The following is a 23,292-nucleotide window of genomic DNA, read 5'->3' on the forward strand; positions in this document are numbered from 1 at the left end:
TTGGTTGTTTTCAATGGCTTGAACATTTTAAAACGTAAAATATGATTAGCAAATTTTTATTCTTAATGAAATTCATAAAGAATGTACAGCAAAATCATGCAATATAAGTACCACGTGTCTACATAAGGCACAAATCCTGCTGGTTGATGTTAATGGGTACAGTCACAAATTGAAGTTGAAGCAAAAGTCTTCATGTGTTTTAGTGAAAACAAAAGGTTTTGTGCCGTCATCATTCTCTGTGTGTTCATCTGTCTCCCGGAGCTCTTGAGATGGGTCTGCTTTGTCTGTGGGTTGTGTGTTCCTCTCAGCTCTCCGGTGGAACACTGGTTTGCACTCAGAGACAGTGGTGACCCGGGCCGAGGTCATTGCTATGGAGACAGAGACAGCAATTTTATATCATACTGTCAGGGGTTTCAGGGGCCACAAAAGAGTGCAAGGGGTCAGTGAACAAATTTAAGGGAAAAAACTATGTAAAAAACATGTAAAAATGACAAAAATAAGAATTACCTAAATAGATTAATGTAAAAAAATTAAATAAACAAAAAAAAGCTTAAAATCAATAAAAACTTATTAAAGCAGGGCTGCCAACTTCTGAGTTCAGCTTAGAGTGAGAATTATAGTACTGACACAATTTGATTCGATTCCGATCTCGATTTCAATTAGATTCAATGTCGATTCAATTTCATTTTGATACTGTATATCAGGTACAGTACGTTATTTTTTCTCAAGGAGAAAATCCGATGATATGATGACAAAATTTTCATTTTTGGGTGAACTATCCCTTTAAAAGTTAAAATTAACAACAGATTTGAATACAATTGCATATAAGGCAGTTTTTATGATAATAACCTTATAATAATAACTTTTTAGTGATATACAGAATGTAATATACTTGTTTTTTGTGTGTGCAAAATGCTCCTCTCTAGAGATCATATTTCTGTCTAATCTTACTAACATACTATGGACACTGAGTGGCTTTTCCTGAGGTAAATGTAAAGTTACCTTACATTGTTTACAAGCTGTTTTATGGACGTCTTTCCGCTGTTGAAACACTGATTGAGCGATTACATGAGACATTTCAATAAGTTGTACTGTATCTTTCAGCATACCTTCTGATCATGTTCATGTTTATTTTTAATCTATAACTACAGAAAAGAGGAAGAGATACGGAGATCTCTCACGGCACATTTATTGTTTGAATTTCGTAAATAAATTTGTTTTATATCAAAAGTAAACTGCTCTCTATCAGCAAGTGGTCAGTTTCCTCTTTGCTCCTCGATGTATTTTGTATTTTGAGAGTTGGCAGCCCTGTAAAGGAAATAAACAGTAAATGGTGAAATAAATTATTTAAATAAATAATACCTAACAGCACAGTACTACAGTGAACAGAAGAAAAACATAATAGAAACTAAATATTTTCCAATTTTAAATATTTAAATGAGGTCTTTATACATTAAAATATCTGGATCCCTCACATAAGGATATTTGGGGGTCTCTGTTGTAAATTATACCCCCCCCAAAAAAATATGAATATATAAATGTAGATGTATGCCGCTGCCTTACCTGACTGTATGAGTTTGAACTGCTTGGCTTTTTCCTCTTCTATCTTCTTCCTGTAGTCTCCAGAGATCGCTCGCATTACCTGCCTCTTCTTCACCAAAGGAGCTTTGGAGCTTCGTAACGTCTTCAGAGCACGACTTGCTTCTTCCCCTAAACAGAGACATATAAGGTGTGTTAACGCCATGTCGTAATTACCATAAAAGGAGTTCATGTCCTCGTAGCGTTCGTAATTACAACTTGTAATGCCTGCTACAGACTGTGCGATTATCGGCAATCCTACAAGATCATTACAAATCACACTGTATGACATGGATCTAGTAAACTTGGGTACGACATGTATGTAGACTGTACGATGATGACACCTATTGAATCGTAGGCTACGACACAAGTTAGAATAGAAAAATAAAACATCATTAATGTGCTAGTGGTAAACAAATAGAGCAAGATGAATCGCACTTTGGCAATTTTGTTTTTTATGTGCGTTGAAAAGAAGAGGAGGAAGCCAAAGAGGAGAATATGGACGTGGTCATGGCTTGGGAAAAGAGACCAACTTGGCATGCTATTTTGTAAATGGAGCTTGAGGAAATTAGTTTTAGCGCCATGATCAATACGCCATTTCATGTTGCATTTTGATTGGCTAGTCTGTAGACGTAGGTCGTAGCAGCAAACACACTGAGATGATCATGCTGAATTTATGCTCTCAGTAAATTATCGCAGACTATCTTTGGTCGCAAGATCGTGACAACGGCCGTCTTTGAAACTCCATCACTGTATGACGTTGGACCAGCGTTTAGGAGCCATGATCACAGAAATCGACACGATTGGTCATCTTTCATCTGGGACAGTCCAAAATCCTACAATGTGTACCGGGCACCAGATAGGAATTTTCTGAGAGGTCCAACTTGTACCACGTGACCGCTGTACCACCTGACCACTGTACCACCTGACCGCTGTACCACCTGACTGCTGCAGATTCATTTAGGTCGTTTATAGTGGTGCTGTAGGAACGTAACATTCCCAGTCTGACAATTTAAAAATTACGGTAATTACGACATGGCGCTATAATATGTATAGCGAGAAGTCCAGTATTTTTGTCCAGAGTTGGTGTAAATATATATATATATATATATATATATATATAGATGTTGTATTTGTAGTGTTGTCAGTCACACTCACTTTGTTTGCTGGATGTTTTTTGAGTTCTCAGGCCCAGCTCGAGCTGTTCGATGCACCAGTCCAGCTCTCGGTTCAGCTGCTCATCGGGAGTCTAACACACAGTTATAAAGTCCAACTTATTTATCTCTCTTTGCCACAGCTTATACATGCAAACACACTGATAAATAATGTATACATAAAGTATTTGTAAATATCATGTACATATTTTTATATATTTTCTATACATTCCTTGATGATTCCTAATGAAAATGATTGCATGCATGCTCAATTTTAAAAGCATTCAATTGTGTATGTGCTTACTAATTCTGTGGTCTCTTGTTTAGATGTTTCATCAGCTGTGCTTGTTGTCCCTTTCTGCTGACCGTCTTTCCCGTCAGCTGCTGTTTTCTTCTTCTTCTTCTTGTGTTTCTTAGCACTGGCAGGAGCCTCAGCTGTTTTAGGGTCCAGCACTGTGTCAGTCTCTGCCTCTCCACTCTTGCCATCCGTGCTTTTCTCATTTCCCAACATTCCTGGAAAGAATACACAAATTGAGAGCATTTATCTGGATGTTACTAAGCCATACAGATACATTAAAAATAAAAGTCTGCACGTGTATTCAATAAATTCACATTGAATGGTTTATGATCTGCTTTGCAGGGAAATCTCACCTGTTCCAGTTGACGACTCTGTCATAGCTGGAGTTTTAATCTTCTGAAAACCAAATACACTCGTAGTCCGCAAACAAACGATCAACTATTAAGTGTGCAGCACTTAAGGAAAAAATTGAACAGAAATGTGACAGAGTCAGTTAACTACTTATGAATTTTAAATGCATGATGTTTACAAATATTAGCTACTCGTGGGTTAATATCCCATGTGTGTGCACCAATCAAAGGGTTCCGCCGATAACAAATTCGCTATTCTAGACGTTCCTACAGCAGCGTGATATAATTTACAATGGTAACACACAAAGACTGCACTAAAAAAAGTAGATGATCTCAAAAGCATTTGTCTTAATTGTTTTCAGGGCAACGATTGTTGCAATAATGTATCAATAATATTTTTGTATGAGTTATTATTAAAAGGAACCATAAGGGACGGTTGTTCTTACACGATGGTTATGTAATCGATACCAACATGACTAGAAATGAAAAGCTTTTTAAAAGCATCTAACGCCGATGTTTCACGAAGATTGTTGATAAACAGTCATGAAGCCATTGGAAAACAGTTAACTGTTTGAATCTGAATTCATCTGCAGAAACAAAACGATAAGGGTTTTAACAATTACATCAAAACCGCGCTATAACTATTATAAATAAATACTAAAGAAGGGTAAATTCCCCCCCTCGGCACTTCAGCCAATGAGCGACGGCATGGGCGTGGCCTAACGCGCGCACAGACGTCAGTGCCTGTATAAATATAGGTCAGCTCGTTCTGCGCGTGACCGACGTTCCTTGTTTTGGGTTTGACGGATTAACCGAAACAAAAAATCGTAAGTATCCTTAACATTCGGTCTTTAACTAATAAGCGCATATAGTATCGTGTATTTAACACACTAAATATCGTATGTATAATATTTTAGATCACAGGTCATGTTTCAGTCTGTTTTCGGTGTTTGAATTCGCAAGCGACGGTTTTAGATCCTTTTTGTCGCGGTAGCAACAAGCTAAGCTAACGAGCGTGAGTTCATACTTACTTGTGCTTTATTTCAGAAGTTTTTTCGCTATTTTAGCCTTAATTATGTGCTTTTAGGGCGTAATCTAACAACACGTGTCGTTTTTCATTTAAACACTTTTATATGGAGTTGCTGAATTGTCGGTGTAGACAAAGAGAAGGCTATAATTGGTGTTCTTGGGCGCCATGTTACACATAAAGGCAGAAACGTGTATGTGTCTCATCCTGAGATGGTGGACTTCACTACTGCATAAATCAGCGCTTCTAGATTTCAATTTGCCGGTTGTTTCTCATCTCTTTCGCACAAATCGAAGCGGACATGGCGTATTTGTAGTACTAGTTGCTGAATGGTTGAATGAAAACGACTACCGTTGAAGATTTTTGCCTTCAGGCAATGTGTGTGCGTTGAATGGGACTCGGTTATGTGTGTGTGACCCAGTGTCCCACTGTGAGTTGTTCAGCTTATTGTTTCGCTACAACACGCGTTTATTATCTAACTTACCTGCTTATTTATCTAATTTACTCTGCACGTTTTTAAAAATAGACATTTTTATTTTGCCAGCTCTAAAGTTCACGTTTATATTTAATCTCCTAAATGGCGCCAGCAAGTTGTACATTAGCATATAGGGTATTGCTAATTTGCTATGGTTCTCTCCTAAACATTACATTCTTTATGCATGACTTTATTATGGGCGGGACCGAAAGAGTTTTGTTGTTGATTACGTCATTGCATGCGTAGTTCCCCGCGGCTGCTCTAATCATCGGCTCTCGTTCTTCTTTAGACCGCTTCATTAGAGTGCCATGGCACGTACCAAACAGACTGCCCGTAAGTCCACCGGTGGTAAAGCCCCCAGGAAGCAGCTGGCCACCAAAGCGGCCAGGAAGAGTGCGCCGTCTACAGGTGGAGTCAAGAAGCCCCACAGATACCGGTGAGAAATACAAGTTGTTTGTAAATGCATGTATATGTAAACATTTTTAGAAAATGTTATATGCATGTACATTTAGTCACATTTTTACTATGCAAGCATGCATTTATGCATGTGTGTACACTTGCATGCATTGTGTAATATATTGTTTTTATATGCATGTATGCTTTATGTATATAGTGCATATGTACATGTAAATAATTGCATGTAATTTCTTGCATGCATATTGCATAATGTGTGTATAAAATGGTACTTTGCTTTTTTTTAAATCCCAATATAGTAAATGCATTTTTTTCCTGCCTTTCCTCCTAGTCCAGGAACTGTGGCTCTTCGTGAGATCCGTCGGTACCAGAAGTCCACCGAGTTGCTGATCCGCAAGCTTCCGTTCCAGCGTCTGGTTCGTGAGATTGCTCAGGATTTCAAGACCGACTTGCGTTTCCAGAGCGCTGCCATTGGTGCCCTGCAGGTGTGTGTTCTAGCTGTGGATTTTGTATAGCTTTAATGCAGTAGATTGAAACCTTTTTGTCCCCCAGTGTCCACAATATTTGACAGACCCCTGTACTCAATTTCTACCCAATAAAATATTTTAGAGCTTGGCATAACTACAAAGCGGTACATTTATTAAAATAACATATTTTTAGTAGTTTTAGCTCATTTTAATTCAGGTTTAGGCCCCCTAGTGGACCCTGAGATCCACTGACCTAATGCTTCAGGTTTTATTTTATTTTTGGTCTCTCCTAATAATGTTTTGTCTTTGAATTGTAGGAGGCAAGCGAAGCATATCTGGTGGGTCTGTTTGAGGACACTAACTTGTGCGCCATCCACGCCAAACGTGTCACCATCATGCCCAAAGACATCCAGTTGGCTCGTCGAATCCGTGGAGAGCGTGCTTAAACTTTACCATTTACTCAACTTTATTTTTGTGTGTGGAGGACGATATGAGGGATGGGTTTGTTGTGTGGGTGGGTCGGGTGGGAGGGGCATTGGGGTTCTTATGCTCTTGACTATAAATGCCTGTGTAGTTTAAGTTTATTTTTTTGTATTTTTTGGTAGTTGCGGTAGGGGAGGGGTATCTTGTGGTTAAAGTTGATAGTGGGGGGGCAGCGTCAGAACATTCCGGGAGCTCCTCAGGGTTTTAAAGTTTGTATTTTAGACTTTCATATACCTCTGCCTAGTCTGCATGCTTCATGATGAATTAGAATGTCCATTTGATTTCTATCGTTATTATATTGGGTTTCTCTTCTATTGTGGCCATTTGGTTGTAAATAAACTTTCCACTACCTCAATCTTGCTGCTCATTTTGTCTTTAGTTGGGTTTCACATGTCAGTTTATTTTTTTGCATATTTGAGGTTTGAGGCATCTAGATCATGGATGTGTAGATCAAGTAAGTTTGGTCTTGTAGGGTCACTGTCCTGCTGAGATTAGCTCTAACCCTGTTAATTCTCCTTCCTATATCTTTCTAGTAATCCTGAAGACCTTGATTGGCTTGTTCAGGTGTGATTACAAAAGTTGGCCTAAGTTGCACTTCCATGATCTAGATGCTAATGTCCGCAAAGCTCCAATAATATGAGTTTACTTGGTCTTGATGCCCTCTAGGTTTTGAAAATGCTACCTTGTAGACTTGGCTATGTTGTCAAAGTAAAAAGGATGCAAGTTGTTTCAATAGGAAGCTTTAACTAAATGGGTAAGTCATGTTTTAGTTTAAAATTCAATGTTATTACCCCAGGTTTCACAAACAAGGCTTAGGCCTAGTCCCAGAATAAAATTCAGATTTTAACTGGAAGCAACTCGTATCTTAATGTCAGACCCATCGTTTTGTCTCAAGATGCACACCAGTAATGTTTCTTCTAAAGCACGTTTATGAAAGCTACTTAAATGTCCTAATTGAACAATGTCCTAATCCTCACTTAATCTAAGCCCTGTCTGTGAAACCAGGCCTTGAAAGTAAAAACCAACTACTAAAATAAGTTTACACACTTTATTATACAGATCAAGCATTACTTTATGAAGACCCATTCTCAATGTGTTCGATCATGAGTTTCCCTGATCCCTAAATCGGCAGTAACACCACAATTGCAATTCAGAAGTTTCTCCATTAGGCTTCCTTTCTGACTTTTCAATATAAACCTAACTACAGGTTCACTGCACTCGTAGTGTATGGACGGTCAGTTTGATATTTCAATGAATTTGATTTCTGACTCTTTGGAGAATGCATTTTTACTTCTGAAGGCATCATTCAATGATAAATAAACATCACAAATGCAAAATGTCTCTTAAGCCACTATGATGGTTTGTTTTTGACTGCGACTTTCTCCTGTTCGTCGTCGGACAGCAGTCCTGGTAAATGTTCGTACAGGTTTTTCTCCAGAGACTCGTCCATCTCGTTCTCTTTCCTGAACGCGCACCAGAGGAGTAAGCCCACTCCAAAGATGCTGATGGGTACAACTTTCCACCAGGGACGCTGGAAATTGCTCCCCAGGGAACGGTCCACATTCCAGCTGCGGTGACTGGCTTTGCTCGTTGAGAACTTGATGGGCTGGGATATCACTTCATCATCCTCATCGTCATCCGGAGGTTTTCTGGACTTTGCATAAAGCTGTGATGTAACGGACAGCATCCTTGTGGCACATGGTCTAAAGGTAGAAAAGTAATGAGCATTTTAAAGATCTGCTTAAATATCACAACATTAGAGATATTATAAATACAGCCCGTGCTTATTTTTGTCAAAAACAATGATGTACCACTGATTGTGATAACCCTCTAGCCAAGGTCAGCTGACAATTTAAAAGATCATTAAAGAGTGTTAAACGGAAAAAAACCAAATCTGTTTAAGAAATACATTTCAATGATCAACAAAAATGTCTCAATTAACTAAAAGTTTGTCTTCATTAATGTCCAACGCAGAGCAAATTGACAGCAGCACAAACCCTATCGAGGTGAATGATTGTTATTTCATAATCTATACAAGGACAAAATATTCACTTGCCTTAAATTCACATTCCTTCGGCTTGTAAAAACATTGTGACTTAAAGAAATTCGTGATAAATTAAAGCAGGCTTTTGACATCTTCAGAGCTTCTTCATATCAGACGTAACTCTCCCAGGTCATGTAACGAGTGCTACTGTAAACTTCACCCGGGAGGAAACTACAACTAACTAAAATGTAGTTCCGCTTTCATCTTTAGACGTTTTTAGAGAATAGTTTGTCTAATCACTTCAAATATACTATAGGGTTGCTCATAATACAAATATTATACAAATATCACCGTATTCTAATAAAGTTTAAATGTAATAAAGTGTATTCTTAGATTACGTGACAGAGAATTTAAGAACTACATTACCCAGAGCTCTGAGTATCAACCAATCAGCGATGCATATTTTGCATAGCTCCGGCAACGTCATCACGCGTGGTCTAGATTCCGTTTTCATGGCGCTGTCCGTTCACACGTGAATCTGAGGAAGCATTGGAAGATTTTTTGTTTGACTTGTAAGTAAACTTAACACGCAACTATTAACTTACTCGACTAGTAAATTAGTTTGTGTGTGCTGGGTGGTTTAAAGTGCATGAATGTATTTCTACTGCTATATTACTATACGATTAAATCATCATTTACTTACAAAAACAACATCTTGTTTGTGTATCTAAGAAGCAGTTTATGATTATTTTTACTTAAAGATTGATATATTTTTGGATTAATTTGGTTTATATGCACTATTGTTCAAAAGTTTGGGGGTGGTATGATTTATTAAATGTTTTTGAAAGAAGGCTCACTAAGGCTGCGTTTATTTAAACATACAGTAAACACAGTAATAATAATGTGACACATTATTACAATTTAATATAACTTGAATATATTTTTAATTTTTATAAATATAAATATATTTTTATTTTTGAATATAACTTTTTAATGTAATTTATTCCTGTGATTTTCAGCATCATTTCTTCAGTGTCACACAATCCTTCAGAAATCATTCTAATGTGCAGATTTGCTGCACATCTCTGATTATTATAATAAATGTTGAATACAGTTGTGCTGCTTAATATTTTCTGTGGAAACCATGATATATTTCAGGTTTATTTGCTGATTAGAAAGTTCAAAAGAACAGTGTTTATTTGAAATAGAAATCTTTTGTAACATTATAAATGTCTGTCACTTTTGTGACAAATTCTACACTTTTGTACAGTAAATGTATGTTGTAATCAAATCCAAATGAACATGTGCTATTCTTTTCCACTCAGATCTGGCGCCATGACGAAGAGTCAAGCTCTTGTACCTCAGATCGATTCTCACAAGAAAAAGAAACTCAAACTCAATGTAGAAGAAATCACATGTGTACAAGATGAGAGAAAGGAGGAGATGAATGGAAAGAAGAAAAAGAAGAAGAAGAGAAAGGCTGATGATGAGGTGTGTGGTTATAATAGTACTCTATGATTTGACTGTGGATCTAATAACAAATGTCGGATAATAACTGATAGATCCACATATCAAATGAGCTATAAGCCAGAAGATGCATTTTTTCATAATGCATATAAGTCAATATTTGTTTGATGTTCATAATTCTCAGGTGTGTGAAGATACAGAAAACATTTCAGAGGAGAATATTCAGATGATTCAATCTACTGAGAAAAACACTGAGATACGCAAACATAAGAAGAAGAAGAAGAGTAAAGCTGAGGTAACTGGCTGTTGTTCTGCATGTATATATGATTGTTTAAATTAATATTAGAAGCTTACTCTGTGTTTAATATTGTGCACTCATGACTATATTTATTTGTTTCTTGGAAATGAAAGGGGCTTGAAACAAGTACACAATTAAATGGAGATCATGAAGAGAATATACGCAAGAAGAAAAAGAAGTCTGAAGTGAGTGAAAGTGATTTCCCTTTTTAAAGGATGTATTATATGACTGTATATGAATATCATAAATATAAATCACCATATAGTTTGTGTATATATATTAGAGCTGCATGATTCTGGATAAATTGAGTATCACTATTTAGTTTGTTTAAAACTGAGGTCACGATTTTGACAACTATACAAAATAAAATGTAATTTACTAGAGTTTCTGACAAAATGTAAATTGCTGCAGTCTTTTAAAAAAAATATTTAATAATTAGATTAACCCTAGATTTAAAAATAAAAATAAAAAATCTGTTTGAATGAATGATTCAATGACTCACTCATAAAAGACTTCACTTGTTTCATTAATGGATGAATCAGTGTTTTTGAACAAATCTCTTGAATGATTCAATGTCAAATGTTGTTACTTGTTGTAATTGATATAATACTGATGCATTTGAAAAATCTATTTGTGAAGCCGTTTCATATCTATAGATGACTTCTGCTCTCTGGATCAGCGGCAGATCTGAATGTTTGCTGTGATCATACTTGTCAAAGGTTTAATAGACATAGCATATGGTCTCTCTTGTGTGTGTGTGTTTTCAGGTATGTGTTCCTGTAGAAAACATCACAGAGGAACCGCAGGACACTGAACCGATGGAGGAAACACACAAGCAGGAAGATCACACAAAGAAGAAAAAGAAAAGGAAACACAAGGTGATGAGAAATACTTTACTTTATATTTGTCAAAGTTTTGGAATGATGGGTAATGCTGTCCAGAGAGTTGATGCTGAATACTTGTGCTGTAAAATGCATGAATCTCTTTATTATAACGACACATAAGCATGCATATTTTCTAGTCCTTTCTAATACATTAGGTTCTCTGGGTGAATTGTTTGCTGTTTGTGAGCTAATACATTAAAAATGATTTAATTTAAATGCTGTGAATATATATTGTAATAGATGTTTTGAATTAGCAGGACTCTGAAGCTGTTGTTCCTGCATCAGATCCGGTGGCGCCACAGGAAGAAGAAGCAAACACACACACTACTGAAGAGAAGAAACAGAAGAAGAGAAAGAAAACTACAGCTGAGGTGAGTTCAAATAAACTGCTTCCTTCCCATCTTTTACCACTATATGTCTATGTTAAGCATGTATGATAAAGGCAACATAATAATAATGTACTTGATTAGTTTATGGTAGTTATATAATATGCATATAATATTACATGTCTAATATTAACACATCCTGTAACATAATTTTGTAAAGCTTGTTTTCCTAATGGATAAATCAGTATGTCACTTTCATTCTACTATGTCACTTTATCATTATTCTTATATAAAACCTACAATGTGTCGTAATCTGCTCAGGCGACCGTGTTTATGTCCACATGTACAGCTGTTCAGATGTGATGTGAGTTTGTAGGCACATCTGGAAGGCTAATCCTCCATGCATGGGTTCTCTCAGAAACTTCAGTTTGAGAGTACGACATAATGTCTGTGGTGAACAACACTACTCGAAGATATTTAAACGTTTTATTTTTCTACAACATAAATGATGCTCTCAATTTTAAAGCACCCCTTTGGATATTACCTTTAATGCAGTGTGTAATGTAAAGGTCTGCAAAGTATCAAAGTGCACAATAAAGCGAGTTATTGTCTCCTAAAATAAAGAACAGATTGCCTGAAACGAGTCATCAGGAATTCCAGTCTTATTTCCTGCACAAACCTACGTAGGTTTGTAACAAATTTGCATAATGCCAGCCTGTGGTTTTCATTGGCTGCCTGCGAACAGTACCTACTTTGCCCCGCCCCCTCAAACACAGTAGTTGTAGCTGAGACTGGAAGAGTTTGGTTCGTGTTTTTGACACGTCGAGAAGAAACATTTTTCTTCCTAAAGCAAATCCACTTTGCTGCACTTCCAAAGGATTAAATTGATACGGTAAAAACGTACTCGGTTACTAACGTAACCTCGGTTCTCTCTAGAAGAGGGAACGAGTACTGCGTAAGATATCTTACGCTAGGGGAAAATCCTTTTCCGCGAGATATTGAAGCCAAAAATTATCCTTAATTTTGTAATAATGCAAAACGCGTTGCAGCAGCAATGCAGACATAGGCGAGACAGCTCGCGCGCCTATTGGCTGCTCTGCGGCAACTGCAGCAGCCTATCGAGCGAGGCCTGGCGTGACGTCAGACCCAATCAGGGCACTTCGCGCCCGCTGCGTCACGTCCCGCCGAAATGGGCGTGGTCTAGGCCTATAAATATCGCTCGCAGGCAGCTATTATCTGGTTTTTCATCATCGAAGCAACCAGAGCGTGTGCATGCACGGCAAGATACGCAGTACTCGTTCCCTCTTCTAGAGAGAACCGAGGTTACGTTAGTAACCGAGTACGTTCTCTTACGAGAGGTCTCTCGTACTGCGTAAGATATCTTACGCTAGGGGACCCAATGTAAAACGCCGTGCATGCTGAGATCTGACACCAAAGACCCAAGGGCGAAAGCCCGGGGTACATATAGTGCACAATCACTCAGTGAACTCACAGAGAGTCCGGGAAGAAGGAGGGGTGCAGCCTCACTTTTCCACGTAAAGTAGCGTCGATGGGACGCGAATTTCATCATACAGACAGGGCGGGGTACGGCCTGAACTGATGGGGAAAAATGTGGGTCTTACACAGTTTGCCCAGCTTTAAACTGTCGAACATTGAGCTGTGCTCAGCAAACACAGCATTCTGAGCTGAACGCATCAGGTCAGATAATACTGGTAGTTTAGACCGACAGCAGCCTGGCCTGCAGGGCGGGAACCTCTAGGTTATAAAACCTTATAAATGTAGACGGGGAGGCCCAGCCTGCCGCCATACAAATATCTTGCAAGGCAATCCCACTTGACCAGGCCCACGAAGAGGCCATGCCTCTCGTGGAATGCGCTCTGACACCCAAAGGGCACTGCATGCCCTTGGAGGCGTATGCCAGCGCTATAGCATCAACTATCCATCTGGATAGGCTCTGTTTCGACGCGGCTAGTCCCTTAGAACGTCCGCTAAACGAAACAAAGAGCTGTTCCGTCTGTCTGAAAACAGACGAGCGAGACACATAAGCTCGTAATGCCCTGACTGGGCAAAGGAGGCTCGCGTCTCTTTCCTCATCAGGGACCGGTAGGGCTGACAGAGAGATAATCTGCGCCCTAAACGGTGTGTTGAGGGATTTTGGAACATAACCGTGCTTAGGTTTGAGTATAACTTTTGAGTCATTGGGCCCAAACTCCATGCACGCCGCGCTCACAGAGAGCGCGTGCAGATCCCCTATGCGCTTCACTGAAGCGAGAGCCAGCAAAAACACCGTTTTGAAAAACAGGTGTTTCAAATCGATTGACTGTAAAGGCTCAAATGGCGCACCTTTCATGGCTTCCAGAACCGTAGAAAGGTCCCATACGGGGACTGAGGGAGGTCTGGGAGGATTCAGTCTCTTAGCTCCTCTAAGGAAGCGGATGACTAAATCGTTCCTTCCTATTGACTGACCAAGCGTTGTTTCTGAGAACGCTGCTATAGCCGCCACATAAACTTTGAGCGTGGAGGGGGCCCTGCCCCCATCCAACAGCTCTTGTAGGAAGGAAAGCACCTCCGTCACACCACAGTTTGTGGGTGACACCACGGGCTGTGCACCAGCCCGAAAACACAGACCATTTCGAAGAATAGAGTCGTCTTGTAGACGGAGCTCTAGCCTGCGTGATCGTGTTTAATACTCCTTTAGGGAGTCCAACATGTACCCGTTGATGGCCCAGACATGAAGGGACCATAGTTCCGGGTGAGGATGCCAGATCGAGCCGCGGGCCTGTGAGAGGAGATCTCTCCTCACTGGTACTGGCCACGGGGCAGTACTTGCTAACTGCATCACGGCTGGGAACCAAGGTTGGTTTTTCCAGAACGGTGCTACCAGCAGTACTGAGCATCCTTCTTCCCTGATCCGTTCTATCACCTGAGGCAGGAGAGAGACGGGGGGAAAAGCATAGAGCGGGCGGCGGGGCCACACATGGGCCAGCGCGCTCCTGCTCTTGGAGAAAAATTCTTGACAGTGAGCGTTTTCTTGAGACGCAAACAGGTCCACTTCCGCTCTGCCGAATTTCTTCCACAGCAGATGGACTGTCTGTGGGTGTAGAGACCATTCGCCTGCCGGAACATTGTTCCTGGACAGTCTGTCTGGTCCTATATTCATGATCCCTGGCACGTGCGCTGCTCTGAGCGAGCGCAGGTTGCACTGAGCCCATACCAGGAGGCGTTCTGCCAGCCTGTACAGTTTCTCGGATCTGATGCCGCCCTGGCGATTTATGTAGGACACCACAGACATGTTGTCCGAACGGACCAAGACGTGGTGACCTTTTATTTGGGGACAAAAACGCGTCAGCGCGTTGTCTACTGCCAGCATTTCGAGGCAGTTTATGTGCAGGAGCTTCTCCCGTTCTGACCACTGGCCGAAGAACGGTCTGCCCTCGAGCAGCGCTCCCCATCCCGAGGTGGACGCGTCCGTGGACACCACCTTCACCCTCGAGGAAGTCCCCAGGCTTACACCTGATTGGTACCAGTCGTTCGCTTTCCAGGGTTTCAGAGCTGTAACGCATTTCTGATTGACCCTGAGGCGAAGCAAACCGGGTGCCCACGCTTCGCGTGGGACTCGCGCTTTCAGCCAAAACTGCAGCGGGCGCATGCGGAGCAGACCCAGCTGGAGCACTGATGATGCTGAGGCCATGAGACCTAGCATCTTCTGAAATCTCTTGAGCGGGACAGACGCGCCGCAGCGAAAAGAGTTCGCTGTGCGTCGAATGTCTACCGCGCGCTGTTGTGATAGTCGCGCTATCATGGATAGTGAGTCCAGTTCTGTGCCCAGGAAAGATATTTTCTGACTGGGTGACAGGGAGCTCTTCGCCCAATTGACACTCAGACCCAAATCCTCGAGGTGATCGAGTAAAATGGTCGTGTGTTCTATGAGCACTGCGCGAGATTGCGCTAGAATCAGCCAATCGTCCAAATAGTTCAGCACTCGCATGCCTCTCATTCTGAGGGGTGCGAGCGCCGCATCCATGCACTTCGTAAATGTACGGGGTGCTAGGGACAAACCGAACGGCAGGACTGTGTACTGATATGCCTGGCCCTCGAAGGCGAATCTCAAATATCGCCTGTGACGTGACGCTATCTGTATTTGAAAATACTCGTCTTTCAGATCTATTGACACAAACCAATCTCCTTGGCGAATCTGCACAAGGATTTCCCTGGTCGTGAGCATCCTGAACTGTCGCTTCACAAGCACTTTGTTCAGTTGCCTTAGATCTAGTATGGATCTGAGACCCCCGTCTTTTTTCGGTACCAGGAAGTATCTGCTGTATAGCCCTCCCTCGCTCTGATCTTGAGAGAGAGGTTCTATGGCCCCTTTGCTCAATAGTTTCGTCACTTCGGCTCGAAGTAGATGTGCTACTTCTGTTTTTACCGTGGTCTCGATGCGCGCCACATAGCGGCGAGGGCGTCGGCGAAACTGCAGCGAATAGCCTCTTTCTATAATGTTCAGCACCCACTTCGAAACCCCGGGTAGCTTTGCCCATGCGTCTGCATGGATAGCTAGGGGTCGAATACGAAGCGCGCTCCGCTCGCTCAGCGATGGAGAAGCTTCGGTGTGCTGTAACACAAGCGTGTCGCTCGTGACATTTGAGGCATGGGGCGCGCTGATGACAGCGGGCAGATTGCCCGCGCTCGACTCCTCTGCGGTGGTTAACCGCGAGGGGGAGGGCTGGGCGGTTCCCGTGGGAACTGTCATGTCTATGTGTGGATGTGGGCGCGGGACAGCGGGCACATTTATCACACCGAAAGCATCGTTCGCTTGCGTGAAGCGAGTGCACGTTGGTTTCGTTTTTACAGAAACCGTGAGACATGCATAACGTGGTGTTAGTGGGCACATTCACCATGTTTGAAGCGCAATCGGTCTGAGCCGATTCATGTGCGCGAGCCCTGTGTGACGGGCTGTGCTTGTGTGTAGAGATGGGCACTGGGCAGTGGGCATTCTTCTTACACATAAAGCACCATCGGCCGTGGCCGGGACACCAGAAAAAATTCACACTTATGGGATTTATCTGGGTAGCCGTAAAAACGGCGTTTGTGTGCAGGCAAGCGGGTGACAGAACCGACTTGTTTACTGCAGGATACACTGGAACAGTCACATTTACTGGAACTGAACGAGCGAGAAGTTGCCATAGAAACAGAGAGCGTCAACATGCTGGCGTTTATTGCAGGCCTGCGTGCATTACAACAGGCTTGTTCACTGCAATATTGACATTTCCAGTCGCCTGAATTCCAGAGGGGAATGGGAAATGTATAGGAAAAAGGAGGTTGGTCCGTCCGCAGCGGGACCAGAAAAACTCCCTTTTTTCCCTACGCCAGTGACGCACGGAACACCATAGAAACGGTGTTTGGGTGCAGGCGAGCGGGTTGTACAACGCGCTCGTTGGCTGCAAAATACACATCTGCAGTCGCCTTTTCAGGGAACTGACAGAGCGAGCATTGACGGCATAATTTTATCTGCCGGTAGACCCGGGGATCGAACGCGGGTCTCTCGCGTGCAAAAACCTGAGAGTCTGCCACTGGGCCACAGGGGGAGACACATTGTAACTCAGTTAGCGCGAGTATTATAAGAGAGCGTCAACGTGCTGGCGTTTGTTTGCAGGCATGCGTGTATTACAACAGGCTTGCTCACTGCAATACAGACATCTCCAGTCGCCCGAACTTCAGAGGGGAATGAGAAATGTACGAGAAAGAGGAGGTCGGTCCATCCGCGGGGGGACCAGAAAACGCTCTTTTCTCCTTTCGCCAGTGACGCACGGAAACCATAGAAACGGTGTTTGGGTGCAGGCGAGCGGGTTGTGCAACGCGCTCGTTGGCTGCAAAATGCACGTCTGCAGTCGCTTTTCAGGGAACTGACAGAGCGAAGCATTGGCGGCATAATTTTAACTGCCGCTAGACCGGGATTCGAACTCCGGTCTCTCGTGGGAAAAACCAATGATTCCGCCACTGAGCCACAGGGGGGGAACGCAAAGGTTTTCGGATGCACGAGCATATAAGAGCGTCACATGCTTTCTTCGGCGTATGCTTGCAGGCGCGCTTGTATTAAAACAGGCTCGCCTGCTGCAATATTGATATTTCCAGTCGCATGATCAGGGAACTGGGAATATGTATGAGAAATTGAAGGTCAGTCCATCCTCGGAGGGACTAAAAAACACATCTTTCTCCTTTCGCCGGTGAGTGACGCATGAATGGGGCGCAGAAGGCAGGGTAGCTTTCTTATAACGTAAAGAAAAACTAACCCCGACCGTCCGCTTCCAGCCTCCCTTGTGAGCGGCGCAGTTTGCGCGGCTTGAACAGAGGGAGAGAGAAAGCTAGCCCCGTGACCGCCCGCTCCTGACATCCTCTGTGAGCGGCGCGGTGTGCGCGGCTCGAACAGAGGGAGAACAGGTATCGTCCCCCAAGCAGGCAAGGCAAGCGGGCGAACCGGCAAGCTTTGCGGGTTGGGGGGGGGGGGGGCGGAGGAGCAGTCTCGGAGAAGGATGCCAGGTGAGTCCTCAGAGTCACCATAGGCAGTACCTAACTCGCAGTGAGGGCAGTCGCCGTCAGCGAGTGCGAGAGCTGCGTGATCAGGAAAAGGGGCGTCTTGAAAAAGACGCCCAGCTCTTTTAGTGCAATGGGAGTGTGTGTCGCGGCGGCGAGCACACACACATACATAAACACAGTAGCAGAGAAAGGATATAATGCCGGAAAGCGCAGCAGGAAGGCAAGGAAGGCGGCGCGGCCAGCGACTTCAGTGACTCGTCCCGCTGAAGGTGCTCTCTCTCGACGGCGCGGCTTCTAATCCAGCTCCAGCGATGCGTGTGCTTCGCTTGAAGGATGAAAAATCAGATAATAGCTGCCTGCGAGCGATATTTATAGGCCTAGACCACGCCCATTTCGGCGGGACGTGACGCAGCGGGCGCGAAGTGCCCTGATTGGGTCTGACGTCACGCCAGGCCTCGCTCGATAGGCTGCTGCAGTTGCCGCAGAGCAGCCAATAGGCGCGCGAGCTGTCTCGCCTATGTCTGCATTGCTGCTGCAACGCGTTTTGCATTATTACAAAATTAAGGATAATTTTTGGCTTCAATATCTCGCGGAAAAGGATTTTCCCCTAGCGTAAGATATCTTACGCAGTACGAGAGACCTCTCGTAAGAGAACGACACAATCGTTACTGTTCGTATCACTGTGTGTCACGTGCTGATGAAGAGCTGAAATTTAGATATGTATATAAATGATCTCGTGTGTGTGTGTTTTCAGGTACGTGTTCCTGTAGAAAACATCACAGAGGAACCGCAGGACACTGAACCGATGGAGGAAACACACAAGCAGGAAGATCACACAAAGGAGAAGAAGAAGAAGAAAAAGAAACACAAGGTGATGAGAAATACTTTTTCTTTATATTTTATATTTGTCAAAGTTTTGGAATGATGGGAAATGCTGTCCAGAGAGTTGATGCTATTATAATGACACACACACCTTTATATGTTCTAGTCCTCTCTAATCCATTTGGTTCTCCGGAAGAATTGAATTGCTGTTTGTGAGCTAATATTTTATGTATGATTTTATTTAAATGCTGTGAATATATATTGTAATAGATGTTTTGAATTAGCAGGACTCTGAAGCTGTTGTTCCTGCATCAGATCCGGTGGCGCCACAGGAAGAAGAAGCAAACACACACACTACTGAAGAGAAGAAACAGAAGAAGAGAAAGAAAACTACAGCCGAGGTGAGTTCAGTTTAACGTAGTTATTTATGAAATGATTCTCAACTCCCACAGTGTTTTGTATTACGGCATGTATTACCATATTGGGTAACACTTTACAATAAGGTCTCATTTGTTAGCATTAGTTATCATTAATACATTACTTAACATGAACTGTGAGCAATGTATTTTTACAGCATTGGTTAACCTTTGTTAATATTACTTGATAAAACTACAGTTTATTGTTTGTTCATGTTAGTCACAGTGCATTAACTAATGTTAACAGATAAAAACAGTAATATTGTGAAATACTTTCCAGTTTAATACAATTTATTCCTGTGATCAAAGCTGAATTCTCAGCAGTCTTCAGTGTCACATGATCCTTCACAAATCATTCTAATATGCTGATTTGCAGCTCAAGAAACATTTATGATTATTATCAGTGTTGAAAACAGTTGTGCAGCTTCATATTTTAGTTGAAACCATGAGCAGGAGTGTCTGATGAATAGAAAGATCAAAAGAACAGCGTTTATTTGAAATAGAAATGTTTTGTATCAATATAATGGCGCTTTTCCACTACACAGTACCAGCTCGCCTCGACTCGGCTCTGTTTGGTTTCCCACTGTGTAAAAGTTGTACCTGTTCCTGCTTCCAGGTACTTTTTTTCGTACCTCCTCCGGCGGGGTTCTGAGCGAGCTGAGGCGATACTAAAATGTGACGTGAAAACACGGCAGACTGCTGATTGGTCAGAGAGAATCGTCACTATTCACTGCGTCATCATTGCACGCGCCAGACAGAGTATCCTGAATAAAAAACAGCAAAAACAAAAACATCCAAAAAGAGCATACACTCGATTTCCTCCATTGTCCTGTGTGTGTGGGTAGCGGGTGTGTCTCGCGCGTCTCGCGCAAAAGATGAAGTCACGGCAGTTTCCTGCGGCGTCGCTATGACGACCAGGTACTATTGTGGAGGTACTATCTGCAATGGAAAACGGAGCGAAAAGCGAGTCGAGTTGAGCTGGTACTGGTAATGGAAAAGCGCCATAAGTGTTTTTACTGTCATATTCAATCACTTTTTAGGCATCCTTGCTTAATATAAGTATTATTTTCTGTCAAAAAGGTTTTTACAAAGATAGTGGATAAAATGAAGAACTTGTCTTGTGTCATTACAACATGACTGTTTATCCCACTCTGTCACACACACACTCTCGACCTTCCTCGCCGCTCCTGAGGTCACGCTCTTCCTCCTCCTGATTCTCATGCGAGCACGAATGGTGCGTGTTTGTGCAAGCGACGCATGGACAGGTTGGCGTCACGCTCACATTCTGCCCGCATGTGTGCAGGCAGCGCATGTGATGCGCGACAAACACTTGCAGTTTCTGTCTGAACGTGTTTCCCAGCAGGCTGTAGACGAGCGGGTTCAGGCAGCTGTTGGCGCAGGCCGCCAAGGTCACCACGTGTCCCGTCAGAGGGTAGCGCTGCCATAATGTGTGGTTTCCTCTCCGCCGTGAGGCTTCAGTGTCGCCACTCAGGAGATGCACGCTGATGAAAACATTCTCCGGAAGCCAGCACACAAAAAACACGCTCACGGCCGCGACGATCATGCGCAGGGCTTTGGTTCGCTGCGGCCTTTCGGAGCGCAGAAGCACACGTGCGATCAGGGTGTAGCAGACGCCCATCACGCAAAAAGGCAAGGCGAATCCCAGCGTCACCTCCAGCCATTGCACCTCGGCCACACCCGCAAAACAGAAGCCACGCCCCCAGCCGTGATGCATGTGCGCAGTAGCGAATGGGATCAGCGTGCACAGGGTGGCCGCCGCCCAAATGGTCACGCAAGCCCTACGTGCGACGCGCGAATGGTGTGAGACGGAAACGTTTTCGGGTAGCGCACGCGCGCTGAGGCCGGTCAGCGCAACGCACCGGTCCAGACTCATCCAGGTGAGAGAGAACACACTGCTGTACATGTTGACCTGCAGGAAGATGGCCATGCAGGAGCACAGCACTGCGTCGTCGTAGTAGTGCTCGCTCAGGTTGAACACCTCGATGAGCGAGTCCAGCACCAGCACCAGGTCGGCCAGAGCCAAATTAGTGAAGTAGAGGTCGGGGGGGCTCATCCGTTGACGAGGGTCAAAGTTCACCAGCAGGATCAGGATGTTACCCACGAGGCCGAGCGGGAAGAGCAGGACGGTGTAGATGCAGGAGAGGAGAAGATTTATGGCGTAGGTGTCCGGGGAAGTGGAGTTCGTTTCGTTGACGTCAATAACTGGCCAGTGCAGGCTGGAGTGATTCGGTCGAACGGTGGGGTCAAAGGTCATCGGATCTTCCATCATCTTCCCTTCTATTACTTCCATTGTCACATAGTGTGGAAATATACTGGAGTTTTCTGCATTTTCTTCTCTTTTTCAAGTACTAAAATGCACAAAGACACATGCACACTGATGTTAAACTACTAATCTTGATGCATGTTGATACATTGTCACATTTACTGTTGCTCAGGCGAGTTGATGGTGAACAATACTTCTACAGCATTTATTAATTATTTGTTAATGTTAAATGTAAAATCAAAAATATAAAAATTATTAGTTAATACTAATTTTAGTTGCAGTCACATTAACTATGCTTGGCGAAATCCAGTTATTCCAATAGGAATCCGTGCGATTGGGAGTTTTGCAAAAGGGTGAAAATATTCCCCATGCAGATTTCACACATTTTCAAGTCGGTCACGTGAATTTTTAGCACTGACCAAGAGAAAGCTGCTTGGTTTGAAAGTACCTTCTATGCGAACTGCACTTTTATACATCTCTACGCTATTTACAACAGATAATGGATTTGCCTGCAGAATTTTACTAATGTGCATTTTGCTGATTTTCTGTTTATTTTCACTAGTATTCCGCTGATAGTTTAAATGATCTTACCGTGTGTATTGTATTAGACTTTTATCCATATCTATTAAGTAGTCCTGGTTTGTTCTTGTATGCATGTGTATATCCTTTAAGGTCATGGAGAAATACATGTAGAAGTCTGACATTTGTTGTTGTTTCTTTTTTTTCCTCCGTTCTTCTCCTTCTCCGTTCTTCTCCTTCTCCTTCGTTCTGCAGACGTTTCTCCTGGTGAATTCTCGCTGTCTCATGTACAAATATGTAAATACAGGACGGCCAGGTTATATACGGACAATGGCCGCCTTTGTTTACACCAAACAATATGATGGATAAATGCTCCATTAGCTCCTCTGAAGATATAAAGTTGCACAGTGAAGGAGAACTCGATTATTTGTGTGTGTGTGTGATGGGCAAATTCTCAAAACCAGAGAAATGTATACATGTATACATTTCTTGGCTAACTGTGTTGGTTATTTTTGTTCTCCTTCAGTTATTTTAGACAAGATTAAAAATAAAGTTTAGTTACACTAACAATAGGTCAATCTTTAAACAAAAAAAAATATTAAAAAGTATGTCTTGGCAACAAACTGAAATAAAATAAGCTGAAGTTGAAGTGCTAAAAATAACTAAAACTAGAAATCTTTTTTTTTAACAGTAAAATTGACAAAAGCACAAGAAAATTACCAAAAATGTAACTAAAATGAACCTGAAAATATTAAAGTAAAAGCTAAAGAATTCAAAATATGAAAAAAATACTATAATAGTGTATAAATAATACTCAAATAATACTGGCTTCTATCTTAAACGTCTTAAACTTCACATTGTGCATGACTATTATCGGCTCTTATGATAAAAGCATCTGCATTTGCTTTCTTTGCCATGTGAATACCATTCAAAATTCTGTACGATATTTTTTCAAAAAAATGTGTACTTCTATTCAACAATGACGCATTAAATTGATCAAAAGTGACAGTAAAGACATTTATAATGTTACAAAAGACTTCTGTTTCAAATAAGTGCTGTTCTTTATATCTTTCTATTTATCAATGAATCTTGAAGCGATGTGAATTTTAAACAGCACATGATTTTTCAGAGTTCTGGAGATGTGAACACCTCTGGAGTGGAGGATGAAAACGGCCTCGATGGAGAGGAAGAACTGAGTCCTGAGGAGAGACGAGTGCTGGAGAGGAAGTTGAAGAAGATTCTGAAAAAGGAGGAGAAGAGGAAGCTGAAGGAAGAAGGCAAAAACGTAAAACCGGAGAAGGTTAAGACCAATGTTGCAGAGACGCAGGCGCTGGAATACCTCGCATGGTAGTACAAAAACTGTTATTTTCATGCATGTAAATGTTTCCTTTTTCTATCAGAGATTGTTAAATATTGTTTTAACTGATTTATTTTATGTTTGTTAGCTGGTCTAAGAAACGAGAAGCGTGGAAGTTTAATAAATCCAGGCAAACGTGGTTATTGCAACACATG

General features: G+C 42.3%; 5 protein-coding genes across 10 annotated transcripts in view; 2 read left to right on the top strand and 3 right to left on the bottom strand.

The window, feature by feature from the left end:
- Positions 1-40: 40 nt before the first annotated feature.
- cUnh8orf33 (chromosome Un C8orf33 homolog) lies at positions 41-3,976 on the bottom strand. 2 transcript variants are annotated; one of them, XM_082183760.1, is made up of 5 exons: positions 3,384-3,971; positions 3,037-3,245; positions 2,737-2,827; positions 1,564-1,710; positions 41-368 (listed from the first exon to the last, which is right to left on the bottom strand). In XM_082183760.1, the coding sequence occupies exons 1-5, from the start codon at positions 3,406-3,408 to the stop codon at positions 163-165; spliced, it is 678 nt and encodes a 225-aa protein (XP_082039886.1). In that variant the 5' UTR covers positions 3,409-3,971; the 3' UTR covers positions 41-162. The 2 variants fall into 2 exon arrangements, with proteins under 2 accessions (XP_082039886.1, XP_082039887.1); XM_082183761.1 differs by lacking the exon at positions 41-368 and adding an exon at positions 369-1,308 and having other exon boundaries at positions 3,384-3,976.
- Positions 3,977-4,084: 108 nt separating this feature from the next.
- h3f3d (H3 histone, family 3D) lies at positions 4,085-6,601 on the top strand. Its single transcript, XM_082183764.1, has 4 exons — positions 4,085-4,207; positions 5,172-5,318; positions 5,628-5,781; positions 6,081-6,601. The coding sequence occupies exons 2-4, from the start codon at positions 5,191-5,193 to the stop codon at positions 6,207-6,209; spliced, it is 411 nt and encodes a 136-aa protein (XP_082039890.1). The 5' UTR covers positions 4,085-4,207; positions 5,172-5,190; the 3' UTR covers positions 6,210-6,601.
- A 679-nt stretch (positions 6,602-7,280) lies between these two features.
- uqcc4 (ubiquinol-cytochrome c reductase complex assembly factor 4) lies at positions 7,281-8,434 on the bottom strand. The gene is made up of 2 exons (XM_082183763.1): positions 8,303-8,434; positions 7,281-7,949 (listed from the first exon to the last, which is right to left on the bottom strand). Exons 1-2 carry the CDS (start codon positions 8,380-8,382, stop codon positions 7,598-7,600), a joined length of 432 nt encoding a protein of 143 aa, XP_082039889.1. The 5' UTR covers positions 8,383-8,434; the 3' UTR covers positions 7,281-7,597.
- Positions 8,435-8,698: 264 nt separating this feature from the next.
- chlsn (cholesin) overlaps positions 8,699-23,292 on the top strand; it is a 51,672-nt gene continuing 37,078 nt past the window's right edge. For 2 of the 5 annotated variants that reach the window (XM_082183744.1, XM_082183747.1), the window contains exons 1-8: positions 8,699-8,802; positions 9,556-9,721; positions 9,882-9,992; positions 10,109-10,180; positions 10,763-10,873; positions 11,134-11,250; positions 18,494-18,610; positions 18,846-18,962. In XM_082183744.1, the coding sequence (XP_082039870.1) occupies positions 9,566-9,721; positions 9,882-9,992; positions 10,109-10,180; positions 10,763-10,873; positions 11,134-11,250; positions 18,494-18,610; positions 18,846-18,962 (801 nt within the window). In that variant the 5' untranslated portion in view covers positions 8,699-8,802; positions 9,556-9,565. The remainder of the gene's footprint in view (positions 8,803-9,555; positions 9,722-9,881; positions 9,993-10,108; positions 10,181-10,762; positions 10,874-11,133; positions 11,251-18,493; positions 18,611-18,845; positions 18,963-23,292) is intronic. The other 3 variants (XM_082183746.1, XM_082183748.1, XM_082183745.1) reach the window with 3 other exon arrangements.
- On the bottom strand, positions 18,969-22,231 carry LOC309509170 (G-protein coupled estrogen receptor 1-like). Its single transcript, XM_082183750.1, has 2 exons — positions 21,853-22,231; positions 18,969-21,346 (listed from the first exon to the last, which is right to left on the bottom strand). The coding sequence occupies exon 2, from the start codon at positions 21,286-21,288 to the stop codon at positions 20,119-20,121; it is 1,170 nt and encodes a 389-aa protein (XP_082039876.1). The 5' UTR covers positions 21,289-21,346; positions 21,853-22,231; the 3' UTR covers positions 18,969-20,118.

Source organism: Leuciscus leuciscus (assembly GCF_965113295.1).
Source record: "Leuciscus leuciscus genome assembly, chromosome: 11".
NCBI classification, from domain to species: domain Eukaryota; kingdom Metazoa; phylum Chordata; class Actinopteri; order Cypriniformes; family Leuciscidae; genus Leuciscus; species Leuciscus leuciscus.

Excerpts from the sequence above, each read along its gene's own strand:
- h3f3d (XM_082183764.1), top strand. The coding sequence starts at position 5,191 with ATGGCACGTACCAAACAGACTGCCCGTAAGTCCACCGGTGGTAAAGCC. Across the intron at positions 5,319-5,627 it reads AAGAAGCCCCACAGATACCG|TCCAGGAACTGTGGCTCTTC; the intron begins GTGAGAAATACA and ends CTTTCCTCCTAG. Across the intron at positions 5,782-6,080 it reads CTGCCATTGGTGCCCTGCAG|GAGGCAAGCGAAGCATATCT; the intron begins GTGTGTGTTCTA and ends TTTGAATTGTAG.
- cUnh8orf33 (XM_082183760.1), bottom strand. The coding sequence starts at position 3,408 with ATGACAGAGTCGTCAACTGGAACAG. Across the intron at positions 2,828-3,036 it reads AACAAGAGACCACAGAATTA|ACTCCCGATGAGCAGCTGAA; the intron begins GTAAGCACATAC and ends ACTGTGTGTTAG. Across the intron at positions 369-1,563 it reads GTTCAAACTCATACAGTCAG|CAATGACCTCGGCCCGGGTC; the intron begins GTAAGGCAGCGG and ends CTGTCTCCATAG.
- uqcc4 (XM_082183763.1), bottom strand. The coding sequence starts at position 8,382 with ATGTCAAAAGCCTGCTTTAATTTATCACGAATTTCTTTAAGTCACAAT. Across the intron at positions 7,950-8,302 it reads CGAAGGAATGTGAATTTAAG|ACCATGTGCCACAAGGATGC; the intron begins GCAAGTGAATAT and ends TTCTACCTTTAG.
- LOC309509170 (XM_082183750.1), bottom strand. The coding sequence starts at position 21,288 with ATGGAAGTAATAGAAGGGAAGATGATGGAAGATCCGATGACCTTTGAC.